General features: G+C 35.9%; 1 protein-coding gene across 1 annotated transcript in view; it reads left to right on the top strand.

Moving 5' to 3' along the window:
- Positions 1–23,121, top strand: part of LOC139119237 (ras GTPase-activating protein 3-like) — a 38,568-nt gene extending 15,447 nt beyond the window's left edge. Inside the window, exons 5-24 of the mRNA XM_070682926.1 lie at positions 1,402–1,482; positions 2,297–2,369; positions 3,075–3,157; positions 3,543–3,668; positions 4,559–4,712; positions 4,977–5,125; positions 5,711–5,900; positions 6,984–7,107; positions 7,852–7,958; positions 8,114–8,194; positions 9,299–9,382; positions 9,859–9,932; positions 10,319–10,425; positions 10,554–10,636; positions 11,542–11,612; positions 11,931–12,020; positions 12,814–12,861; positions 15,434–15,537; positions 16,870–17,050; positions 18,609–23,121. Coding sequence (XP_070539027.1) covers positions 1,402–1,482; positions 2,297–2,369; positions 3,075–3,157; positions 3,543–3,668; positions 4,559–4,712; positions 4,977–5,125; positions 5,711–5,900; positions 6,984–7,107; positions 7,852–7,958; positions 8,114–8,194; positions 9,299–9,382; positions 9,859–9,932; positions 10,319–10,425; positions 10,554–10,636; positions 11,542–11,612; positions 11,931–12,020; positions 12,814–12,861; positions 15,434–15,537; positions 16,870–17,050; positions 18,609–18,654 — 2,056 coding nt within the window. The 3' untranslated portion in view covers positions 18,655–23,121. The remainder of the gene's footprint in view (positions 1–1,401; positions 1,483–2,296; positions 2,370–3,074; positions 3,158–3,542; positions 3,669–4,558; positions 4,713–4,976; positions 5,126–5,710; positions 5,901–6,983; positions 7,108–7,851; positions 7,959–8,113; positions 8,195–9,298; positions 9,383–9,858; positions 9,933–10,318; positions 10,426–10,553; positions 10,637–11,541; positions 11,613–11,930; positions 12,021–12,813; positions 12,862–15,433; positions 15,538–16,869; positions 17,051–18,608) is intronic.
- The last annotated feature ends 489 nt before the right edge of the window (positions 23,122–23,610 follow it).

The following is a 23,610-nucleotide window of genomic DNA, read 5'->3' as shown; positions in this document are numbered from 1 at the left end:
TTCCTCAATGATTACATTCCTTGTATGATAACATTCCTTGTGGGATTATGATTTTTCCTTATGGCTGCATCCGGTCATTTGTTTGTTCTACCATATGAGGAGTTATATCTGTTAAAATATTTCTCACGAGACACTTGGTTTTCCTTGCAAAATTTCCTGTGTTTTATCTGCATTGAAGTGATTCATATCTCATAGGACATAGTGTACCTGACCTTGCAGGAGGTGAGATGGGAAAAATGTATTTGCTGCCACAACTTGGAAACTCAAAGAAAACTTAAAGGCATGGTTCAGGCGTCAGATTGTCTTGCCATGAAATTCACTGAGAAGATTTCAGTTTCATTGGAAAACAAAAGGCTATGACACCTTCATAATCTTCTTACAGACTAGAACAAACTCGATCCCTGGGATCGATTCCCCTACCTTTAAGAAATGTAGCAGAAAGGGACGGCACAATAAAAGTGGTATCTAAATCCCTGTATCTCGCTTTCGTAGGTTTGAAAAGTGCTTGTTAACACTTTGAAAGTCTTTTATTCTGTATTGAAATTTTTATCGACTAAATAAATTTCCTGTTTGATAAATCTGATAATATAACGGTGGGGCCTTCAAACCCCTGTGTTTAGAACTCCAACTTTGCTATACTAATAGAGTATACATGTATATGCATGTAGATTTGGGTCACATTGTAGCATTGAAAAAGTGAGGATAGTCATTTGGCAATACCGGGTAGTGGACTTCTATGCCATAGGATAAGATATCATAGTGTCATGCACCACAGGGTAGTGGACTTCTATGCCATAGGATAAGGTATCATAGTGTCATGCACCACAGGGTAGTGGACTTCTATGCCATATGATAAAATATCATAGTGTCATGCACCACAGGGTAGTGGACTTCTATGCCATAGGATAAGGTATCATAGTGTCATGCACCACAGGGTAGTGGACTTCTATGCCATAGGATAAAATATCATAGTGTCATGCACCACAGGGTAGTGGACTTCTATGCCATAGGATAAAATATCATAGTGTCATGCACCACAGGGTAGTGGACTTCTATGCCATAGGATAAAATATCATAGTGTCATGCACCACAGGGTAGTGGACTTCTATGCCATAGGATAAAATATCATAGTGTCATGCACCACAGGGTAGTGCATAACGTATCACAACACTGCATTATAACACACAGGATGTAGTGTCCTGTTATGCCCTATGGTATATTCCAGTAGTGTCATTTTACAGGATACAATATCATGTATTGCAGGACATAGCATCATAATTTCCAGGATAGTGTCATGTACTGCAGAATGGAGTACCATACAACAGATAGGATGCCATGTATTGCACTACTGGGCATCAATGTCAAGTTTTATTGCATAAATTGTTCTTTTCATCTTTTCAGAGTACTTGAAGGCAGTGATCTAACCATTGTCAATGGACAGTGTGATCCCTACGCAGTTGTCACGTATACATCACCTGTGAAGTAAGTTCATTCAAATCTTGTGCAGGTGATTCGGTGAAAGTCATGTGAATCACTCTAATTAGATGTTCTTTGCAAAACCAGCTCATTTTACCAATGGTTGTCAGCCAGCTTTTCAATCTTTCACAGTGTTACCTTCTAAGACACAAAGACAAGATTGTGCTTCTGAGATTTCTGATGTACTTTAGCTGTAGTGATATGAAAAAAAGTGAACCAGTGAACTTCGTTGAGTGCTCTGAAAGCAAAACGTTCTGCCCTGCACTGTCAGTCTAGGTATAAAGGGGAGAGTTGTTACCAAGAATCGATCCATTTCTAAAAGTAGAGAACTGACAACTTGTAATAATTGCAATACTTGCTATACATTGTATGATAAGGTAGTATTCGCCTTGAAAGTGAAAGACTTAAACTTTTGCTCAAACTTACCTCAATTAATCTTTCGACAATTCTCTTTCAAAATCAAGATTAAAAATCAGGGGTCACTGTACAAAGTTTGGTACCTGAGAAACAAATTACCCAAGATTTACCAATATTAATCCAAAGTGGCTGCCATCCCTGTGTTAAGTCTATGGAGAAAAATCAAATTTTCAATTTTGGAAAATTAAGATGTTAAAAAGTTTTCTTACACCAGAGCTTTAAAATGAACCCCAACAAATGGTAGATTAGAAAAGAATTGGAAAAGTTTGAGGGTCTAAATATCTGTCCCCGAGGCATATTCTACCTTGCATCACCTAAACATTCATGTGCTATCAAAGTCACTTCTGAGATGGAAGGCACATTTTCATTTATTCACCAATTTTCATATATTTTGTATGGACAGGACTGAAACAAAGAAAACAAAAGTTCGAAGGAGAACAGTGAATCCTCATTTTGATGAAACCTTTTCCTTTGAGGTAAGGCAGAGATTTTTTCTTCGATTGTCAACTACTGTATGAATGGAAAGAGAAAGTGCTTGGTTATGTCAATCATTTGCCGAGTTACTATTCAGAACAAATAGAACAGTCTCGCTTGAAATGAAATGATATTGAGTATCAGTACAGCATGAAGAAAATGTGTATTGCGGTAGTAGATTGTACAGCAGTGTGTTTGCAGAGATCTAGGAAAGGTTTAAAATGGTGTAGAACCCGCGTGATATTTCTGATGTCATTTAGTACGGCTGCTGTAACCCTTACCCCATTTTCCTAGTAAAAAGACCAAACACAGTATTGTAAATGATTGGAATGTACCAAAGTTTGATGGTGGAAGGTTTAACATGTTCACCCCCAATTCCGAGTGAAAAGGTCCAAATTCACCATGGATAATGATGGGTTTGGGCCAAACCACTTTGGTGTAAGGGTTAATGCAACAAGTGAACCCTGTCAAAATGGCTAGGTAACCCCTGACATTTACCAGCTCTGTGACTAAATCGTAAACTTTGTACAGTCATGTACACAGTGTTATTCCAACAACCATATATCTAACTCATCTATACATAAAAAAATAAACATTGTTGACTCCAGGACCATCATTCTAACCAAAGTAATCTCTTTTAGCAAGTTTAGGCAGCTCTCTTGTGTAAGATATGTACTTTAACACAATATATTTTGCTTTATGTGTAGTTACAGAGACCAAACAGTTCCAGTGTTGAGAAGACGTCTTTTCAACCGAACTGTACAGAAGATATCAGTAAAATAGAAATAAAGTAAGCCTGTAACTTTGCATTTTATATCATTGTATGATCATAGAAATACTATCAAGACATCTAGTTTTTACACAATCTATGAATGATTTTGTACTAGTTTTTCAAGGAATTCTGTCACATGGATGGTAGCCAGTTACTGAATTTTACAAAAGGGTGTGCTGCTAAGATTTTCTGTTCTGTAAACAGGCATGGCTGAAATACTTGGCTTTACCAAGTATAGGTATATGCAAATTTTCATATACCATGTGACTGGAACCTTTTGTATACACTGTTCTTGGACATATTCACCAGAGTTAACAATAAAAAAAAACTCTTGACAATGAAATGATTGCTATTTTATAAGTTGTATATTCTCAGTTGTATGTTCCTGTCCCATCTCTTACAGAGTGTCACTTTGGAACGCACAAAATGCTTCAATTCTCAGCTCAGGAAAATATAACGATGTCTTTATTGGAGAAGTGAAGGTGTTGCTAAGCGACATCGATGTCTCCAATGGCAACCACAAGGCATGGTAAGGCCAGCTTTAATTCGTAGTAGAGTTCGAAAGATTACTTAAATAAAAAAGAAAAAAAGTTGATTTCTGGTCATACAACAGTTCATGTTTCTGGTCACATCTTTCATTTTAAGATTTTTTGCAGTTTTTTTGCTTACCTTTGAAAGACAGTTGCACATGACTTTACTTTCTTACATGGGGTTATTAGCTTATACTTGTCATCCATCTAAGCACTTTCTTATTGAAACAAAAATCTCTCAGCAGTGTTACAAAAACTTGTTCACTGCTTTGCTTTACCATTGTGTTCAACAGTGCACCATACTTCTGAAACATTGCATAATTTGTAATTCAGACAAAAACTTCAACATACATATAATATGACGGTAGATAATTAGTTTGAAAAGACTGATGTATAATTGCAGAGAGGTACTCATAGGATGTTTTCACTCTTAGGATATTTCCAGTGACTGCACTTTCACTGGTTAACTTGGTGTGATTTCCAGGCATACATTTTGCAATCTGTGGTTTATTATTTTCCTTTCATTCTATGGATGTTGATGATCATTTGGCTATTATCGTAACTTCAACATGACCTTACATAAGGAACTATAGTTCAAGAGAATTCACTAAGTCGATAGAACTCTCTATATTATATAGCCAACCATATTCACTGCATTATGTGATGAAATTGCCACTGGTACTGTACCCACTCGTCAAAGAAACATAACATTTTCCTCACAACAAAAGATCTCATTTGGTTACTGTATTATACCTGAAATATCATATAAACTTAGTCATGTATGGTCATGAAATGCCTTGTTATTGATTACCTTCACCAGTATGAGACTGTAAGGGAGCCCTCAATTGACTCATCCTATCTTTCCCTTTGTTTATTTCTCTTTGGTCAGGTATTTTTTACGTCCCAGGGAGACGCCAGCCAAGTCACCAAAAGCTGAGCTTGGATCGTTACGTGTACTGATTCAGTACAATGAAGATCACGTTTTCCCGTCGCCATCTTACAAGGATTTAAAACAAATTTTATTGAAATCCCCTCAAGTACAGGTATTTATCACTAACTGTATTAATCTTACAGCTTCTTGAGAAAAGCAAGCAGGAATTTAAAACTAAAATACAGTGTACAGAAGATTTAACAAACCATCTAATGAGAGATAGCGAAATTCATAGTATTGAATAACCCCTCAAAATTAAAGCTATAATTGGCTTTCTGGTTTATAGTCTTTGACATATTTTTGTGTCATCACTATGGATACATGATACCGTAGGTCTGCAGTATCATGGTTTGTTTGTTTGTTTTTTGTTTCCCAGCCAATCACCTCCAGTGCAGCTTATCTTCTCGGAGAGATTCACAAAGACAAACAGAGTACGGCGAAATCTCTGGTCAAGCTTTTCTACAATCATGGATCAATCGTTGATCTCCTGGGAGCTTTAGCCGATCATGAAATCTCCAAAACCTCGTAAGTAATCTTTACTGATCCTCCAGCCATGAATCTCAAGATTTTACTTTGTTCTCACGTTATTTTAACTCCATTTTGTTACTCATGTGCAGTATTCAAAACACTTCAAGGAACAGTGAGCATACAAGGCTGATTTGACTGCAGTTGATTCAAAAGTGATTTTCAAAAGTTCTTTTCTTGTACTGATCTTGAGCCAACATACATTAATTTGTAGAAATTCCTAAGTTGATTTCGATGAATGTAGAAATTGTATGGGCTAGAGGGCGTATGTACTATTTTAGAAACGGTTACAGCTAATACTAGATGACTAAACCTTTCAAATCATTGGATAATAGAATAAAAAAGAAATAAAACCAATGTTCAGAAGATTGGCTCCTTTTCCAACCTTTGACCCCTGGTAAATAATTTACAAGTAAACACTGCATAACTATAAAGTGACATTTCTGCGGCAATTTGCTGTTAAAACCACAGACTACGTTATGATTGAGTGGTAACAATATGGCCATATCCAATTTAACCCCTGCACACACTACATATTGCAATGTCCAGTGATCCCAATTTTTGATTGCATATTGATACTTACAGAAATAGTAACACATTGTTTCGGGGGAACACCCTTACTACAAAATGTATCGATGAATACATGAAGCTTGAAGGAAACCACTATTTACAAGACACCTTGAAGAAAGTCATAGACGAGATCTATGAGGAGCATCTGCCGTGTGAAATTGATCCTCTGAAATTACGTGATGGGGAAAATTTGCAGCACAATCTGGTAAGCTGACATGTGTTATTGCTTACTATCATTTTAAGGTGTGCGTAGTTTACAGCAACTGTACCGGTAATTCTTGAAAAATGATTTGACAATATTAAGATTGGTGCTTAACACAATTATAACTTGTGTTAACAAGATGCGAAAACAGCCAAGGGAAATATTACTCAATTAAGGTAATATGCGCCTCAAACGTGAAAGACAAACTTTTGCTCAAACTTTCCTCAATGAAACTTTCGACCTTTCTCTTATCAAAGCCAGGGGTCACCGTACTACTAGAGAGAAAAATTACCTAAGATTTTCCAATATTCCAAATTCAAAATGGCCGCCATTCCTGTGTTAACTCAATAGGGATAAAATAATTTCGATTTTCGAAAAACAAAGTCAATGGAAACTTTTTTTTCATCATGAGCTTTAAAATGAGCCCCCACAAGTGGTAGGTCAGAAGATAATTGATAAAATTTGAAGGTTCAAATTTCTGTCCCGGAGGCGTGTTCTACCGTAAACAAATAGTCCATCATTTGCAGTTATTAACGTTTGTCATAGAAAATGGTGCATTCCACTTCATTTGTAACTCTTCAGATGTAGCTACAATAAAAGCAATCTGCATGAAATTTCCAAAAGAGTTCTCTTTCGGTAGATTTGTATGTTTTTGTATTGACTATGTATACGTATTGATCATGACACAATGAATCAATGTATGATTGCAATTATTCTAGTGTACACACCATGCCTCATTTCAAACTTTGCAGTGCGTAGAATATAAAATAAAAGTGTAAAGGTTGCTTTTGAAACTGGGCTTTTGAAAAATGCCAGATAGCGGCAGTAACCTAGCTACCATGGTGTAACACTTTCATTTTTGATGTTTTTGGAATTTTACAATTTTAGTCAGACTTTGGTTTCACCTTTAAGCCTTTTACCTCAATAGTTTGACCAGCATCCATTGTTTTTAATGCCTGGTGTAGACCTTTTTAAAGGGAATTAGGGGGGGAACATGCTAAAGGTTGGATAGATTCAAGTTATTCTGTATTGCTGTCTATCTACCGTGATCAAAATCTCATACAAATCCAAATATTATTTACTCAGAGTAATTTGCAGAATTATGTTGACAAGGTGTATCAGTGTATAATAGACTCTGCAATGGCCTGCCCGACCAAAATCTGTGAAGTTTTCTACGGATTGAAACGGACAGCAAGACAGTACTTTCCAGGTAATTTGTCTATAAATTTCCATGGGGAAACAGTGTTTTGGCACCCTGGTGCTTCGGCAAGGATCTCTGAGTGCATGATATTCAGAATCTAACAGTTCATTTCTGCGTTTATGATGCATGGTGTGTATGCATAATGTGTATGTTTGATTCACATTTTGTTGACTTGCTGCAACAGCTATGTCACACAAATCATAGCTTTGATAAATTTATTGAAGATTCTCTGATGTGCAGAATTTTCTACAGGTGAGATGTGCTGACAAATGAAAATGGACTTTCTCATCATAAATTCACAATTTCGCAGTAAATTTTGACTGACATTAAGTGAATTTTAAATTTTGTGATTTGGTATGGTTTGGTACAAATTTCCAATAAGTACATGACAGTACTGTGAATCCATAGACATCTGGTTCTGAGAGTTGCACCAGGGACCATAATTTTTCACAAGTTTATCATTTCTGATAATGTCACTTACGCATTGAATACAGCATACCACATATTTAACCCTTTAAGTGCTGTAATTTTTCCCACCAAAATTTTAGTGCAACATTTTACATTTTTTATGAATTTTTTTGTAATTGTTTTGATAATTTTGAACCAAATGGTCATCACATTTTATCGGCTACAGTTTCTTATCAAAATGTTGGCAAAAATCTTAAAAAAATTGACTGCGATATATTTTTCAAAGGTGACAATTATTGACTTTGGCGCTCAAAGGGTTAATAACACGTATACAATTTATTACAGACGATATTGAAGCAAATTATGCATCAGTGAGTGCGTTTATCTTCCTAAGGTTCTTTGTGCCAGCAATACTAAATCCAAAACTGTTCCAACTACGCCCAGATAACGCTGTAAGTACTACTAGTTTTATCAGCATGTTACAAATTCAGTTTGTTTTGTCGACAGATTTTTTGTTTCAGCAACCAAAGCTTTGGTTGTCATGACACCGGGTGATTTTATAGTGTTAAAAAAAATCAATGTTTCCACTTCTATGCAATAATTTCAGGATGAAGTAACAGGTCGTACATTGACTTTGATATCCAAAGCCATACAGACGTTAGCGAATACAACGCTTCCTTCCAAAACGGTAAGTCTACTATAAAAAATGCAAAAATAGCAATCTTTTGTTGACTTTTCATGGGTTCTGTCAACCAATGTGGTATAGCAGGCAAACCAGACAAAGGCATTGCCAGTACACTCCACAATGGGTGTCTGCCAGCCAATTCTTATCGTAGAATGCAACTCAGGGACAGATACTCTGATTCTCAAAATTTTCCAATATTTCTTTTGGCCTACCACTTGTTGGGTCTCATTATGAAGCTTATGGAGTAAATAAAGTTTTTATGAGCTTAGTTTTGTGAAAATCAGCAATTTCATTTTTCCTGACAGAGATAACACATGGATTGTGGCTTTTTGAATTTCAAATGTCGGTTAATGTTGGATAATTTGTTTCTATAGTACCAAAATATTTTCAGTGACCCCTGATTAATGTTCTTGATGTTGAAAGACAATGATTAAAAGTTTGCTTGAGGAAACTTTTGAGTGAAAGTTTAAGTCTTTTACTTTCCAGGCACATATGACCTTAAATGTTTTGTGAAAAATGAGTTTGCATGCTTTGGCATTCCATGGAATGATAACTTACACTTCTGTTGACAAAATTCTTGAATAGCCTTGGAAATTCATCACTGTTCAGTTTGATAATTACAAACAGACAAAGCAATATCAGCTCAATGATTGAAGACAAATTTCATTTCTTGTACCTGTACGTTCTACCGCTACAAATCCAAGGTTTGTATGTAGATCAAAATGCATAATAAGCAGAGAGAAGATAGTTCAGTTATTTATTCATCATATTATGGGCAAAATTGTCCAGCTACAGAAATTACTGCATGAATATGAGGGCACATTTTTGATAGCAGTACAAATAGCAATGAGCAAGATGAAGAGGTGTTTCATTTATGATTTTTTCTTAAAATTCCTGCTGCGCTTGTAGTCATTACAGTTATTTTGCTCAAATCTTGAATTTTGGAACAATGAAAGAGTATCTGAATATTAAAACTCAGATAGTGCAAGACACTGATGAGAAAACAGATACTTCATGCCACTGATTTGCAGTGTGCATAGTCAGTGACAGCCATTTCTGCAGGGTCTTCAACTTTTTCTGAAATGAAATTGATGAATTTATTGACAGAGTTGCCATGGAATGAAAGAAGAATATATGTCAGAAATGTACAGTAAACTGCTCGATACGGAACATATTGGTAACATTAAAATGGTAAGTCAGAGGTGTATGTAAGCTGAATGATATATGGCATGTGTGAAGGCTTGGAAAGTGACCAGTGCCTTCGTAACAGATATCTCAGAACATGTACAAATACAGAAAATGTCAGCATTTGAAAAGTAGTTTAGTCATGTTTTGTTGATGAAGAACGGCTGATGGTGTAGTTTTCAAATTTTATGGAGATGCCGTTGTAGAAGTGTAAATGTAAATATTGAAGAACTAATTTCGCTGCGCTGTGTTTGAAATGTATAATCATCAGATTTATATGTGTACCAGACAAGTTGAGAAACCAATGTTCAGTGGCAACCTTTTTTATACATCCTCCCTCCCCTTTTCCTCTCAAATAGATTCAACCATATCCTTGCATGCAATAGGGTTAAACCATTGTGATGTAGTGAAAGGGTGTGAATTGCAATGGACAGCATTGTACAGAGTTTGTTGAGACAATAATACATTTTTTTTTGTTTCAGTTTTTAGATATTATCTCGTCATCAAGTAGAGCCATGATTAAGACACAAGAAACGCCAATTGTACTCAAAGAGGGGTAAGAGATACATACAAGTGTTGTCAAAAAACTTTTAAATCATGGAATAAAAACAAAAGATATTTTGTTGATCATGAAGAGGGCAGTACAACTACAATCTCTCTACCTCATGTTTTTTCGTTGTTGTAAACTTAAATTTAATTGAAATTGTTTATTTGTTAGGTCTTTTATGGTCTAAAACTCAGATTTTTTTCCAATCATCAATATTTATCGGAGACCACAATTAACTGAGCAAGACTGAAACTTGGCAAATAGTCAGTGATATTAAAATTGGCTGTTAAATGCAAATCAAGAATAACTGGCTGCTGGTGATCATTCACCTATTCCTTACCGTAAGTACATCATCACTTGCTTTCATTGATGGATGACTTTCCTTAATCTATCAGAGAAATGATCAAGAGAGCTCAGGGAAGGAGAAAATTTGGACTGAAAAATTTCAAGAAGAGGTGGTTTGTTCTGACGACACGGGAGCTTACGTACAGTAAAGAGAAAGGTATGTAGATATTTTAATCTACGGTGTCATCATTGGTTTTTGTACATGAAGGACTGGAGTGTTTGTGTATTGTTTTCCATCACATTTTGGATACTATGTCTTATTTGTACACCTGTCATTTCTTCTAGATGGTGAGCCGTTGTGCCACATTCCTGTTGAAGATATCTTAGCAGTCGAAAGATTGCAAGAAGAATCATTTAAAATGAAACATGTAAGAAAGAAAATTCTGACCTTCAATCCTTTGCATTACAGTTCAGTAGTTTTGTTACCATCACTTGTTAATCTGTCTGCAAAGACTTTTCAAACGTCCTAAAACAAAACATCTAAATTGCAACATTTTGAATTTCTGTCTAGTGTCTGTGCTGTAAAGCTGCATAGATCTATTGCCTCCAATACAAGTAATCTAATGGAGTGAAGCTCACACACCAAGCTATGTATGCATTGCATTACAAAGCATACCACTGCCAGCAGGCTGAACTAAGCTACACTCAGCTTCACCATTTAAACTTGCCCACTGTTCACATGTTAATCTTGGCATGATGTCAAAGTTTGCTCAGGGATTCAGGGTTCAAGGTTATTGAGGGCTCATGTACAAGCAGGAGGGATGGGATTGAACACCTCATACTCAACATAAGACTGTTAGAGGAACTAAATGAGGTGCATTTGCTCATTTATTAAAAGACTTTGCAAATCTTAAAATTCATGTAAGTCATGAGGGTTTGTAGATCACTTTATACAGTGTATTTAAACCTGACATTTGCAACAACAACAGCAAGGACAAAATGCTTCTTGCATCATTCAGGTTTGGAAGAGACAATTCACACATTTGAAAATTCATGTCATTCTTGTTGTAGCAATGAGTGAATTAGATGATGCTTACGCTGACCAAAAATTTCTTTGCTTCATGAACGCTGGGCAGGGTCCTTTTAACAATAATTCATCTACCTAGGGTATCTTTCAATCTCTGTAAGAAGAGATATGCCCCTAGGATAATGTTGAATCATAAAAAGGTTACTTGTAATCCTCATAGTGTACACATATGTTCAATGAGATATCAACCATGGATGTCATAATCATGTAAATTCACAGCATTTATTGTTGTGCTTGCTTGATCAGATGTTTCAGATAGTTCAGCCAGAGAGGGCGCTCTACATACAGTCCAGCAACTCAGTGGAGGAAAAACAGTGGTATGTCTTGGTTTCTTACTTCCATCTTTCAGTGTTTAAAATTTGTGGAAAAGATTTAGAACATTTTGCAGAAGAGAAATTATGAATGACAGAAATAAGAATGTCTTAGTTTTTTTATTTCTGTGCTAATGATCTCAATGTATATTGTTTCAATATCTAGCATGTTTGAAGCAGCTAAAATATGTCATCTGATCTTGATGTTTTCCAGACAGTAAAATAATGAAAATGATCTACATTTTTTGAAATTCTATGTTTGATGATCTCAATGAGAAATAAATTTCTTGTCCTCTTTTATTATTAATATTCTTATAATTGTAGGCTTGATTTGCTGACTAAAATTGTGAAATCCAACAATAGGCGTCTCGATTCATATCACCCAGCTGCCTATCTCCATGGACACTGGATATGGTAAGTTAATGTAGACTTCATAAATTTGGCCAGGGTTTGATTATTTGAACCTACATTTGGTAAGTCAGTAATCCAATCCGAGATTTGGTAAGTTTATTTCACATTTGACATGTTGAACACAGATTCAGACAAGAGTTTGTAAACTGATCCTAGTTTTATGCAGAGCATTGCCAGTCAGACAGCGTACACCCAAATTTTGTAACTAGAACTAAAATTTGGAAAGTTTAATGCAGAATTGTCAATTTTTTGTCTAAGTGAACCCATCACATTGATTAGTACACTTTTATAACCAGATTTTTAAACTTTAGTCTATCAAGTAAAATTTTCAATGATACAAAAATATTGTTATGTACAGTAATACCTAAGGACAGACATTTTCAATGTTAAGCTGAAGTACACACTGTGTTATCTTAGGAAGTATTAACAAAAAAATTTAATAAATTAATACTTCTATGACTTGACTTGTCTACTTGCTGGATGCACAAACTTTTTGATGAACTCTTTTATTTAATAATGTGGAATTAAGATTCCATAGTTCCATGTTTCTATATTAAGTTGTGAGTCAAAAAGAGTGCCTGTATAAAAGCATTGGATTGCTTCAGTGCCGGTCCCTGCATATTTTCACATACAACACTCTGAGGTATGATTCGGGGAATTTCACGTTACTCTGAAATGAAGACAAGTTGTTCTTTCCAGGAATGTTTTAAATCATCCTGTACAATCATTTCTGTGATTTCCTGGTAATCTTGGAAGCTGACAACTCACAGTAGTATATTATCATTTTTATTTCCAGCTGTAAGGCAGTATCAGAGAATTCAGAAGGCTGTACCCCAGTCACAGGGTAAGTATAATCATTATGGAACTGACAAAGCTATTGGCATTTCAGTTAATTCCATGCAGTGATAGCAATGTACACTGTGTAGACAAGTACAAAAATACAAGTGATCAATGAAATTTACAGCAATACCTGTGTGTTTTAACCAGCTATATGCTGATTTGAAATCAAACCACTCACTCATGTTCACGCCAGGCTATCAGTATTTGCAAAACTTAAACCATTGTTATGAAAATGATCAAAGCCTGGTGTGAACATGAATGACAATGCCATACCCATTTAAAGACGCCCATTGGTTATAAATACCGGATTACATGAGAGGACGCTCATTATGCAAAGAGACGCCGTGCGAGTAGCTTGAACTGAGAGCTCCACAGATTGCGGTTTTTTGCGTGTTTTTTTATGAAAATTTATGAAATGGGAATGCTCTACAGCAGGGTAAATACCTGATCAATGCATAATGACTCAAGTTTTCGGTACAATTTTAGTGAGTAATTGTGTGTGGCCAGTGAGAACGTCGACCCAGAGGACGCTGATGGGGATTTGAATATCACTGTCAATCAAACCTTGTGCAAAGTAAGACACGAGTCAGCTGGATGTGTACCTAATGTCGATTAGCATTCGCCTTATCTGCTAATGGTGACTGAAATAAATAAAATATGTGTCAAGATTTCCAGTGTCGAAAGACGTGCGCAATAGTTTCTTCACAGTTCTCCAACTTTTGCACCTACCCGCCGCATTGCTGGGGATAAAAACGTGATCAGACTACATTCAAGTCGATTACATCTTAGTAACCGTGGACACGGTCCCTCCACAAGACGTGCCGTGAAAAAGAAAATGTATTATCGGGTTCTCTCTTACTGGAAAGTTTGATGGCCCTGAAAAGGGCCGTTTGGTTTGGTTTTGTGGCTTCTACCGTACACCCAACGATGGCAAATGTGTATGGTACGCCGGGCAAATTTGGATATAACGATCGGACAACAAAAGTCACGCAAAATGGCATATCAGTTCTCTTCTTTTGACGAGTACGTCATCGGCCTGCATCAGATGCTGTTTTCGGGCCAAAAATCACTCATCACGCCAAGCGTGTGTCCGGTCAAGGATATCCCAATACTTCCGACAGAGTCAGAGTCAGATAGACACGTTGTCATTGCCAAACTAATGATACTAAACTCAGAATGACAAATCAAGAAATGTTCAATACCCCGGCACAGAGGTGTGAAGCGGTACGGTATCCGTGTATAGTTTCCCATGGAGTGTCGTTTGTACCTCTGTGAGTCTACTAATAAACGAAATGTTTATTTGACCATGGAGCTAAAAAAAGGATGATTTGACTTCCTCTGTTTCGTTCCGCTGTCACTTCGAGTGTACGTAGCCTCGTGAGCAAGTGCCATCTTATCGATAACCGACGCCATGCAGTTCCGCTGCATATCGATCAAAGTTCATTACGTCTGAGAAATTTTAAATTACGAGATTTCCTGTCCGAGTTTTCGAAATGCATCTGATTTTTGTACTTTTTTGGTTACAATTCAAACGACGTCTCGCAACACAAATTGGCAAATAATGTAATACACGATGATCTGGACTTGTTTTCTGACTTCTGACCGCCATCTTGGCCTCATAAAAGTTTTACGTTGGGCTGGTTGAGTACGTCGGGATCATGGTTCAATCTTCAGGAAATACTCATTTTATGTTATTTCGACACCGATGTTTCCAAATTTAATAAAACAGTGCTTCTAAGAATTTGAGAGATTCGAACGATGCAGATTGTGTTTTTTACATACCAGTATATTGACTTGTAATTTTGTGGATCGAGGCATAGACAGTATGGGGGGAAGATGGTCGAGGACACTGTCCGCATCCGGCGCCAAGCGACACACTGCCGGAATCGGTGAAATCTGTAACTCGAACGCACCAAGTATGGTGAAAACACCTCATGCCAAAATGTACGTTCTCCGACGTGCTCATCGACGTTCGACGTGAATTTATGTTTGTAAATCTACTAATATAGCGGCGTTTGACGCAAAACAATGAAAACGATACTATGTTGACAGGGTGGAGTACCCACTAATGCGCGATCCTGGGATTGAGAACGGCGGCTTTAAAAAGATGGTCCCTGCCATATCAGGTGATGACAGTGCCAAGCTTGGCACTTTTCCCATGATTCAACTTTCCCATGATGCAACTTCTGCCACCATTTTTGTCCGTTTTTGTAAAAATTCATACGAGTTATAAGCGGCAAACACAGCTTTTCCAGAATAAGTGGATACAAAAGCTAGCCCATATGTGAAAATCAGCCTTGGTGAACTTCCCCTTTAACACAGGGATGGTGGCCATTTCGAATTTAAAATATTGGGAAATCTCAAGTCTTTTCTCTCTCTTGTATCAAATTTGTACAGTGACCCCTGATTTTTATTGTTTATTTGGTGTTAGATTGGTCGAAAGCTTCATTGAGGAAAGTTTGAGCAAAAGTTTAAGTCTTTCACTTTCAATTTGCATACTGCCTTAAACAAAAGTGACAATGGATTCTTCATTTCTGTATTAACGATGGTGTTGTGGTTGATTTCATTTTTGACAGTGGACTAGCTGCAGGAATCAAAATTGACATCGATGTCGACAGAGAACTGGAAAGGATACACTCAATATTCTTCATGCATTTAGAAACACTTGAAAAGTTGATAGGTAAGGTTTTTTGTTTGTTTTTCTTTTTGCCAATGTATTGAATAATATTTTGAATTACTTTATGTACAAGGATGTTCATATACAGTAAATTGTCTAAGTTTTCATATTAATTTAGAATGTCCATCGGAGACAGAATATTGGCCTTTCAACATTGTACAATCTTTTTTAGGTCTATCACTTGTTGGCGCTCATTTTGAAGCTTGTGGAGTAAAAAGTTGCACCCATCATATTTTTGTGAATATCAAAAAATTTAATTTTTCCCAATACAGTTAAAGGGAAACCGTTATCGAAACTGCGTCCGTATGAGTTTCTTGTTTACAAACAATGTATTTCGTGCATAATATCTAGATGTACCTCATCATCATAGCTGCAACATAAAATTATAGAATGTAGATTATGACAGACATGTTTTAACTTTCATCAATCACTGTCGTGCCTTGGATACAGTGTTTACATTGGTCGTATGGGTCCTATACGACCTTTGAGCGCAGTTCCGATGACTGTATCAATTTAACACAGGGATGACGGCCATTTTGAATTTAAAATATAGTAAATAGTTGATAACATGTTTCTCTGGTACCAAAATTTGTACAGTGACCCCCAATTTTTGTTCTTGATGATGAAATAGTTTGGTTGAAAGTTTCATTGACGAAAAGTTGAGTAAAAGTTTAAGTCATTCCCTTATTAGGTGTTTTATTACCGTAAAAATTTGCTTTGTAATTTTGATGAAAACTGAAAGTGGGCATTGCTCAAATATTCTTTTAATTTCAACGGAATTTAACAAAATACCATCTTTCAAATGTGCACAAGAGAACAAGTTTGTCAACCACTTTCCCCAATAACTTTAACATCATGACAAAATCATCCACAGATAATTTACTTATTACTTTAAAACTCTTTGTCTACATAGACATCATGTAACATCTTACAGAACAGTGGATAGAATTATTTCATGGTTCTCATGACTGTACACATTTGTACTTTGAAAATATTCTAGTCATTATCCAAGTGTGCTCTTTGTAATATCACCATTGTGAAAAAATATGTCAGTCATCTGTGCACTCAAGATAAATAAAGAAATGTAAATTAATGTTGAAACTTTCCTATTGTGAGAAAAATATGTATGTTTTCCTTCATGTATTCAATCATGATGTGAAAAACCTAACCTTTTCACCCCTCCCCATGCCTGGTAAACATGTCCTCACCTCCCCATTGATAAGAGTGAATTTTAATAAGCCGAAGTATAGTTGTGAAGGGGTTAAAAAAACAACATCTGATTACTTCTATGGAGAGTAACTAATTGGAATGATGTCTTTTTGACTGTTTCTGCAGATTTACCCAAAGATGACTCAGATTCAGAAACCATTGTTATAAATGGTTGTACGATTGTGTTGGATGACATCAATGCAGCAGTTGAAACTTTGAAATCTCTGCGAGATGTGATCGTATGTCTAGAACAAGAACACAAACAGTATTTCAAGCAAGTACAGAAAGATACCAAGTATGGAAGCGAGTAAGTGAATAGCGCCCTCACACATTTGCAAATTTCCTAATCACCTTTTGTTTTACATGTTTTAGTGATATAAGAGTGAAGTGATGTCTCTCTTGCCAAAAACAAAATGACACATTTATTTCTCATCGTAAGTCTCTTACAAAAATGATGCTGTGACACTTTTTTTATGCTCACAATATCCAGCTACAGAGTCAGGCATGAAAATAACAAAAACAAGAATTTTTTCATGCACCTACAATTCAACACAGAGTAAAATTACAACTATCAGTTCACTGTTCAGAATGTACATATTGTCCTATACATAGTAATAATCCTACGCGTATTAATATTTTCTGCCATGTGTAGCAGTAGCATACAGTTATATTTCATATAATTTTTTTTCACACAAACAAAAAATGGCACACAAAGACTATGATGAGAGACAAAACTTTCTTGTTTTGACCTAAAGTGCAGACCATACACCATGAAGTACAATTTCAATCTATTTTACATTGCAATAAATGATGTAAAATGAAATTAACACAATCTTGCAGTAAACTTATGTATAATTTACATGTCTTTATGCATATCTGGTAATATTGTAATCTTTTCTAAAGAAGCTCAGAGTAAAATAAAATCATCTTGAATAATTGCAACTTACTGACCATGAACTTTAACTCCATAAAATCATTGCAGTCGGTTCTTTATGAACCATAAAATGGTAAAATTGTTTCAACTGACTCAATGTGAAATTTAATATCTTGTAATTGACTGACCTTGCACATTGAGGTTTCAAATAATTTGTATTTGACCCCTATGAACTTTGACCCCAGCTCTATACATTTTGACCCTTTGCATAAATTGCAGTTGACCCTATGCAGTTTGACCTCTTGAAACTGACCCACCTTGAACCCTAAAATAGCTTAAATACATAGAACGTGTCACCATTAACAAGTTTTTTCTCACTGCTGGTTTGTTAAAATTGCATTCATCGAAGGGGAAAATGTTATTCCGATAATCAGCAGATCGCTACTTTCATTTGGAATTCAATCAAATTAACTGGAGTGATTCATTGAGACGTATAGCATTAGTTAGACATGTACTAAAATCAGTTCATGCCATGTCGTACACACGCCAACCAGCTCAGTTTGATTTGCTGCCAAACCTGCCTTCCAATTTTTGTCACATTTTGCTCCAAAAATTTCAATCTGATGTTCTGTCAGCGATTCTAGCCGCTGTGAAATGTAGAACAGAGCAACCTAGAGATTATGGTCTCTGCTAAATTTATCGGTCGAGTCCACGGGTGCCTCCATCCCCGAAGTCTATCAAACTGAATGATTTGAACTGCGATATGAGTAGGGTGTTAAACTTCATCAAAAGGTTCACCCAAGGACATGTCTTTTATCAGTTGCACTTTCCCGATCCAGGGACACAGCTCATTAATACTACGTACTTAATATACAGTCAATTGTATTTTCTACTCAATCCACTTGCTGCTTGTGCAGTCTAAGTGCAATGAACTGGCGTCCAAACTGTGGCAATATTTCTCACAATTCTGTTTTATTTTTATCTTTGACAGGCAAAGTCCCATTGAACCCAAGAGTACATTTGAAGCGTTGCAGTAACAGATAAGTGAATGGAGAAGGCCGCGTTTCTATCTCAGTACATGTGTGTTTGTCTAAATGCTCTCAAAACGCAGTGGGATTTGTATTAACTCAATGGTTTTACGAATCATAGAACCTCACGGAATTCTGATTTTTAGAGCAATCATGCTATTGTCGTTCTTGTCTTTAGTTGACCCCTCTTCCTTGAGATACGCTGACCACACATGGCGATGTATTTCAACAAATTTGTATAGGCGTTGAACATATGACAATGCTTGTAAACATTCTGAAACTTACATGTAAAAAATATTGTCGTGTTGACAGGGTCGGGCGTGGCTGTCTACTAAAGTATTTTTCAAAATTGCCAAATTTGATCTTCAGTCACTGAATGTGTATAGTTTATAGTTTGAAAAGCACCATTCTGGTTATATCAAGGGCCTGATGTGGTTGTGTTTTGATGGTTTGTGAATGGAACGTCAAAAAATGATTGATAGGAGATTTGTAATGTACGTAATACCATGTTGAAAGATAGCACTTGTACCTATTAGTCGCTTCCTGTGGTTTTGCCTGGCATTGTCTCGGCCAGGAAGATTAAAGGGTCATTGCCTACGGTTTAGTAAATGTTTATTTCCGCAAAGCCAACTCTCAGGCAAACATCATCTATTTTAATAGCCCACACTTGATGTTTGGTACTGCATTGTATATACACATCTCTTGATGTTTGGTACTGCATTGTATATACACATCTATCTAGTCTACAGGATTGTCTACTAGATCATTTTAAGGTTTTGGTCAAAATGGAAAATATTCTGTAGGACAAAAATTTGCTTAGAAAATTTGCTGTAAAAACTTCACATACTTGAAACCAGATCATAGGGTGTGGCATTTTGGAAAAATGTGTACATGCTAAGCTAAATCTGAAAAAAATGTGAAAGCTCTCATCGCAGAAAAAAAATCATGTTTTACCACCCTGTTGAAGATCTCATGTGTATCCTTAGGTTACTGTGTACAGGTCTTTAAGTTGCCGTAAAATCTGATCTGACTTGGCAAGCTTTGAACTGCCAAGTGTGTAGAACAATGGACAGTGATGATAATCCAGAAATTAATGCCATAAGTCTGTGACATTTTACAATCACTTCCCACTAGATGTGCTGTACTTAACCCTTTGAGCGCTGTAATTTTCTCCCGCCAAAATTTTAGTACAAAATTTTACCAATTTTTATGAATTTTTCTGTAATTTTTTGATAATTTTGGACCAAATGGATATCACATTTCATTGGCTACAGTTTTTTCTCAAAATTTTGGCAAAAATCTGAGAAAAATTGACAGGGATTTATTTTATGTAGGGGACAAAAATAAACTTTGGCGCTCAAAGGGTTAATGTCCATCTGCTCCTATGCCAAATATTGCTGACAAAGATAACCACACCCTGAGAAATCCTGTGAATTGAAAGTTTGGACAAAACTGCATAAAAAGTTGAGATTTTACAAAAAAAATTTGAAATCAAGGCATGTTCACACAGACAGTGAACTCCTTGATCTGATGTGTATGAAACTGCCTTGCTTTCTGAAAGCAGTATTCAGGTAACCAGTTTCAATTCTTCTTCATTTCCGGCTATTTCATTATGCATTTACAATTTCCTGCTCTCTATATCTGATTTCCTGTATGGGGTCCCCAGCCTTGACTTTAGTGTGCATTCTCAGTTCATTAACCAACACAGGAAGGTTTATGACACTTCTTCATGACATGTCGGTAAATTCCAGTCAGAACTCTAATTTGTCAAATTCTTAATTTACAAACACACTGAAATCATCTGATGATAGACTGCAATCCTATATTTTCACATCAAATGCTTCCATCCTCTCAACTGTAGGAATCCTTGTTTTTTAATCAACAAGCCCTTTAGCTTGCGACATAGTTTAACTGGGTGTTCTCTTACCACACTTCCCATTATAGTGTGTGTAGCTTTCCTTTATCAGACAATCTTGCCAAGCTTTTGCCCATCTGAAAGTACCTGTATTTCGCATACTGTAACCTATCTCTGTGATTTGTCAAATTTGACCTGTCGTGTACTTTGCCAGGCTTTACAGTATGTACACTGATCCATGACTTTTATTTTGTTCAAATTTACACTCACCACCAAATTTTACAAATCTTTCATTTACCACACAGTATCATCTCAACTTTCACTTGCCATAGGTTTTGCCAAACACTCTCTGACCACGTACATAGTTTTCCATAGATACCACATACCACAGTGTTATAGAACTTGTATTTGACCTTGAGTTCTTCCCAGGCAGAGTTTTACCCACATTCACTTACCTGGCATTTTGCAAAACATTCACGTACTTGGAGTTTTCCAAATATTCATTCACCATAAAGTTTTGCCCATTCTTTCCATTCCACATAGCTTTTGTCACACTTTTTACTTACCACAGAGTTTTACCTAGCTCACATTTTTACCGGGAATCGCTTACAAGTTTTGCAAGAATATCACCTGAATTCAAAAAATGACGTTCTGCTTATGGACGGACCACTTGAAAAAACTCACAAATTCAGGAAATTGGTAGTGGGCCTTTACTTTGTACATTAGAAGTCAAATGTAATTTTGTTTCCAGCCCAAAACAAAATTGTCTCATAAAACCAGAATTGCTTGACATGGGAAAATTGATTAAGTCATTGTGTTTTGGAAGTTTCACATATAAATATTTGAAGAGTTGATGCAGTTGTAATTGTACATATTATTGTATTGTAGGGCAGCTAATTGACAACTGTCAATGCTTATCGGTGGATTCATTTTGTGAATTCATTGATTTATTCATTTTATATCTTCACTGATTTGTTCATTTGATAACTTCACTGATTTGTTCATTTGATAACTTGATTGAGACATTCATTTATTATCTTAAATGATGAGTTCATTGTATGTGTAGACCTTTCATACAGCAGCCAAGTTGCTGAGGCAGGAAAGAAACAATATGGTATTGATTTGCTGCTGTCACTAAGTTATTTTCAGATTCACATTAAAGGTATACAGTCAACTGTAATCTAAATATGCCCATATATGGTAAAAGGGGCATTCCTTAGTATCCAAAATGCCCATGTGAGGGCGCTGTTTTTAAAAAGCGGCCACCCGCTTAAAATCTGTGATTGGTTAGATTTTCTCTTTCCATGGTAACTGTGGCAAAATTGGAACAGGTGACAGTATACCTTTAATGATTATGACAGTTTTACACAGTCATTGATTCATTTCTAAGGCCAGTTGTATGTTCATTCATTCATTCATTGACCTGCATCATTGAATCAATGAATTCTTTCATTGCATTGCTTCACTGATGCTGATTTATTGCTTGACAAAATCATAGTTACAAACGATCATTGAACAAATTTCTCATTCGCTGAGCAACCACCTCAACATTGATTTCCACAAATGTTTTTCATTTGGTGCTTGTTAGCATATTTTAGAGATTACTTAATGCAGTGTGTGTTCCTTTCAAGCACATTAATGCAACTTTGTATTTTTATATTTCTGAAAACGTTAGAAACAAATTGAAAAGAAATGTAGTTATGCTTTACTTTTTGAGTCGAATACCACTGCCTTCCAGACTTTGCTAATCTTGACCTTCTAGAAATAGAGTAAGTTATATATGTACAAGCAATTTTTTCCAATCTGATCTTTGACTTGGCGTTGTGCATAGACATATAAAAATATTACTTTCTACATCAAGTGAACATCAACTGCCTCCTCCCCCTCCCCCAATCATGTGACAAATTTCTCATTTTTTTCCCTGCTTGCTGGAAATCTGAGGGTGTCTTTTGCGATGCAATCACTTAATTAAAGTCAACTTTCCTTCTGCCTGCTAAAGATTTGAGAAAACATCCAACACCTTTAATCAGCCACGTCGTGCCGTACAGAATAGTTACCGTTATTTTGTACTTTTGTAAATTCTTGTTTTTATGTAAAAGATGTAAAAGAAACGTTATATAAGGAAGTCTTTTATTAGACGTTGTGGTAGATGAGTTTACTGACTGTCCAGTCTTCCAATCTTCACCTTTGTTCCTATTTCAACATGTTTCAGAAATACTTACATCAGATATCTTATGTATATATATATATATTCTACAGTGGATGTAATGGTTTTAAAGTGACCTGGTTATTTGGACAAGATGTTGTCATTATACTCAATAATCTCACTATGTAATTTACACTCCTACAACTCTTCACGCAAACAATCATGTTATTTTTATTCATATTTTTCACTAGAAATAGTATGTTTTTCTTGTCACCATGACAACTGCTGTATTTCAGTTTTTATCTGAATTATTAGAAAAGAAAAATGCTTATTTTGGTATTTTTAGTTTTAATGGAAACAGTTTTAATTAAGATCCAGAACTCTTGTTTGACATTTCTAAGTTTATGATCTGGACGAATGACAAAAACAGTTTTAAAAAGATAGTTTGCAGGTAACACGAGGCCATTTTATATTGATGTTTTCTCTGCTTGTCAAGTGTTGTATGTATGTACTTTTGGTTATTTTCAACAAAAATAATCACAAAAAGCAGCTCTTTCACTAAGCGTAATACCGATTGTGAAAGCAGCATTATTTTCACAGTGTATAATACTTTGAAACTTTTCAAATCATGAGATACCCCCATCCCTGTTACCGTGTTGTCCATTTAACTACTGACTTATGTATCAACCATGTGATAAATGCTCCAACAAGGCAGATGGTAAATGGATAGAATAAGCGTTACAAAAATCTTTATCTGTTGTGTTTGCTGTGATATGATATGATATAGGCCATATGATATGATATGGTGTGGTATGATATAACATGACATGATATGATATGATATGATATGATATGATATGATATTTAGAGTTTATTACCCAATATCGCCTGTTCCTGTGCCGTATCAGCATGAGTGTCATTTGTGCTACGTCAGACACGAGACGAAGTCGAGTGTTTGACGCAG

This window comes from Ptychodera flava, chromosome 19, assembly GCF_041260155.1.
Source record: "Ptychodera flava strain L36383 chromosome 19, AS_Pfla_20210202, whole genome shotgun sequence".
NCBI classification, from domain to species: Eukaryota; Metazoa; Hemichordata; class Enteropneusta; family Ptychoderidae; genus Ptychodera; species Ptychodera flava.
This window is presented reverse-complemented; position numbering and strand designations above follow the sequence as displayed.